The 2,851-nt window shown below is 56.2% G+C and overlaps 1 protein-coding gene across 1 annotated transcript; it reads right to left on the minus strand.

The window, feature by feature from the left end:
- Positions 1-1,025: 1,025 nt before the first annotated feature.
- On the minus strand, positions 1,026-1,891 carry LOC103601309 (calmodulin-like protein 3). Its single transcript, XM_008585689.1, has one exon. The coding sequence runs from the start codon at positions 1,753-1,755 to the stop codon at positions 1,306-1,308; it is 450 nt and encodes a 149-aa protein (XP_008583911.1). The 5' UTR covers positions 1,756-1,891; the 3' UTR covers positions 1,026-1,305.
- Positions 1,892-2,851: the final 960 nt, after the last annotated feature.

Here is a 2,851-nt window from a genome sequence, read left to right on the forward strand (position 1 = left end):
GCTGGAATTCCAGTCTGTCTGTTCTTTGTTTACAAAGGAGGAAACACAAGGTGGGGGTGGGGAGTCAGGGAGAAAGGACTCATCCAAGATTGGCCATTTCTGGTGAGTCTCAGTCTAGTATCCACCCCACAAAACTCTGTCTCGCTAAATGATCTCTGAGAAGGCCCCTTCGCCCCCTGGGTGACCTGATCCCACCTCTGGGTGCTGTGTGTAGAGCGTAGGACCAGCTGCCTCTGAACTGTGTGCACTCTGTGTGTGACAGGAATGCGGTCAGGCCCTAGTCCCCGCTGTCTTCTGACTACCAGGCACCTCACAGCGACCAGGGAGCAACCATGGGAGAAACAAAGGTACTTGCCAGGGCTGCTTCTCAACGGTAATGGCTCAGGTCTTCCAGGAGCTCTCCGAGGACTGTTAACCACTCTTTGTAATCAATGTATCCATTTGATGGAAAATAAATATTCAAGATTTACCTGATGCAGACTTCTCTCTTTTTGCTACACCTTCCAGTGCAGGAATTTATTGCATTTTCAAAAAGCACAAAAATGGAGATTCCTGACTGGTTTAAACTCTGGACTTAATAAGGACCATTTCAGTGGGAACCAGAAGGAAGGAAACAGCAGGAGCTCGGACGCCTTAGTTTCGCCTGCAGCTTCCCTTCCATTCAAGCCTCCCTCCTCCCAGATGAGGACGAACATGTTACAACTGACCCAGCTTCAGAGGATGAGTCACTGTGGTCTGGCAAAGACAGAAGGGAGCAGAGCAAGCGTGTGCGGGTGGGAGGTGAGGACTCTCGGGAGGCTGACCTCGTCCTCAAATTCCCCATCACCACCCTGCTCCAAGGCCAAGAGGTGTCCCCACTTCTGAACCCGGCAGCCCATCAATTCTTCTGTCCCAGAGGCTCCAGGAGTTCTAGCGGGGATTGAGGACTCCAGCACCCCTGGTCTGGGTGTGGGGTGCCCATTAGGAGCCTGCCCGGGGGGCTTCAGAATGTCACCCCATGCCCATGCTGGCGGATGGCAGAGACAGAGTGAACTTTCCTGGTCCTTTGGCTCACTGTGCAGAGTGAGGTCACTTTTGCCTCTACCCCTGCGTGACGGGAGAATTGCCTGGTTTGCCAGCCTTGGGGGTGATCTGTGTCATTGTGGATGAGCAGGTGGGAAGGTTGGCAGAAAAGCGCAGGTGCAGAAAGGTGGGTCGAGTGGCCTATGCCCGAGAAGCAGCAGCGCCCAGGGGAAGCTGGGGTTGGAAGAGGACCTGTGGGGCCCGAGGCTCTTGCTGGCCGGGTGGGCAGCCCAGCAGCGCCGCTCACTTGGACACCAGCATGCGGACAAACTCCTCGTAGTTCACCTGCCCGTCCCCGTCCGTGTCCGCGGCCCGGATCATCTCGTCCACCTCCTCGTCGCTCAGCTTCTCACCCAGTTTGGTCATCACGTGCCTCAGCTCTGCGGCGCTGACGTAGCCATTGCCATCCTTGTCGAACACGCGGAAGGCCTCCCGGATCTCCTCCTCGCTGTCCGTGTCCTTCATCTTCCGGGCCATCATGCCCAGGAACTCAGGGAAGTCCACAGTGCCATTGCCGTCCTGGTCAATCTCGCTCACCATGCCCTGGAGCTCGGCCTCGGTGGGGTTCTGGCCCAGGGACCGCATGACAGTGCCCAGTTCCCGAGTGGTGATGGTGCCGTCCCCGTCCTTGTCAAACAAGGAGAAGGCCTCCTTGAACTCGGCGATCTGCTCCTCGGTCAGCTGGTCAGCCATGCTGGGGGTGAGGCCCGCGTGGGTGGCGTGGCAGAGGTGGTCCCCAAGCGTCTCTGCTCTCTGAGCTAAGGCAGCAGGCTGGACTCCTCTTCCCAGCTCTGGAGTGACAGGCGGAGATCCTGAGGGACGGCTGGCTGGCTGGCTTTCTAGCCCTGGCTTGAAGAGCTGGAGCTTAAGAAGGAGCAGAGTCCTGCCCCACCACTGGTCTGGCGTCTAGGGCTGCCAGTCGCAGACGCCCCCGCCCCTGTGGTTGCCTGAAGGCCAGGTCCTGTTTAGACAGGAGTCCAGGAGCAGGAACCAGGCTGGCTGCTAATTGAGCAGACGCCAATGCCTCTGTGTGTGCAGGGCTGTCAGCCTTCCACCCGACAGGGCCCGTGGGAGCCACCGTGATGATACCCTCCGCTGGATGGGGCGTGGTGGGCAACCTTTTGAGCAATTCATCATGGGTTTTTCCTTTCAGAAGCTCTCCCTTTCCCTTCCTCCTCCCCCGGCTTGCACCTGCCCCCCAGCCTCCCACTCTTTACCTAATAAAATAACCAGCCAGTGTCCTTTCTTCCCTTCACTGGAGGTGTTTTGCAGGATGAAAAGCAGAAGTTGTGTTTACTGTAAAAAACTCCCTTTGCTTGTCTTTGGTTTCCAAAGCCTTGGGGGTAGCTCAGAGGGTTTTCAGAGAAGGAAGCCCGCCTTTTCTTTAGGTAAAAGCAGAATGTTTTCTCGTCTTCAAAATAGACATGAATGGAGAAGGATTTCTTCCAACCCGTTCACCCACTCTCTCATTCAGGGGAATTTATTGAGCGCCCACTGTGTGTAGGTGCTGTTCTGGAAGCTGGGGACACAGCTAGAACGAGGCAGGACACCCCCAGTCCTCATGAAGTTCAGTCCCGTCCGCGAGACAGCCAGTTAGCGAGGAAACCAACAGAGAAAATCAAACAAGGTAAGCAGAGATTTCTGAGAAATGTTAAGAAGGAAATCAAGAGGGTGATGGAGAGGACAGCAGAAGGTCACCTCCCTGCTGTGGTCAAGGGTGGCTCCTCTGCAGAGAGGCCCTTGATGGTGACCTGGAGTGGCAAAGGAGTTGTTCAGGCAGGAGAGGGTG

The sequence above is a fragment of the Galeopterus variegatus genome, unplaced genomic scaffold, assembly GCF_000696425.1.
Source record: "Galeopterus variegatus unplaced genomic scaffold, G_variegatus-3.0.2 Scaffold3674, whole genome shotgun sequence".
NCBI classification, from domain to species: Eukaryota; Metazoa; Chordata; class Mammalia; order Dermoptera; family Cynocephalidae; genus Galeopterus; species Galeopterus variegatus.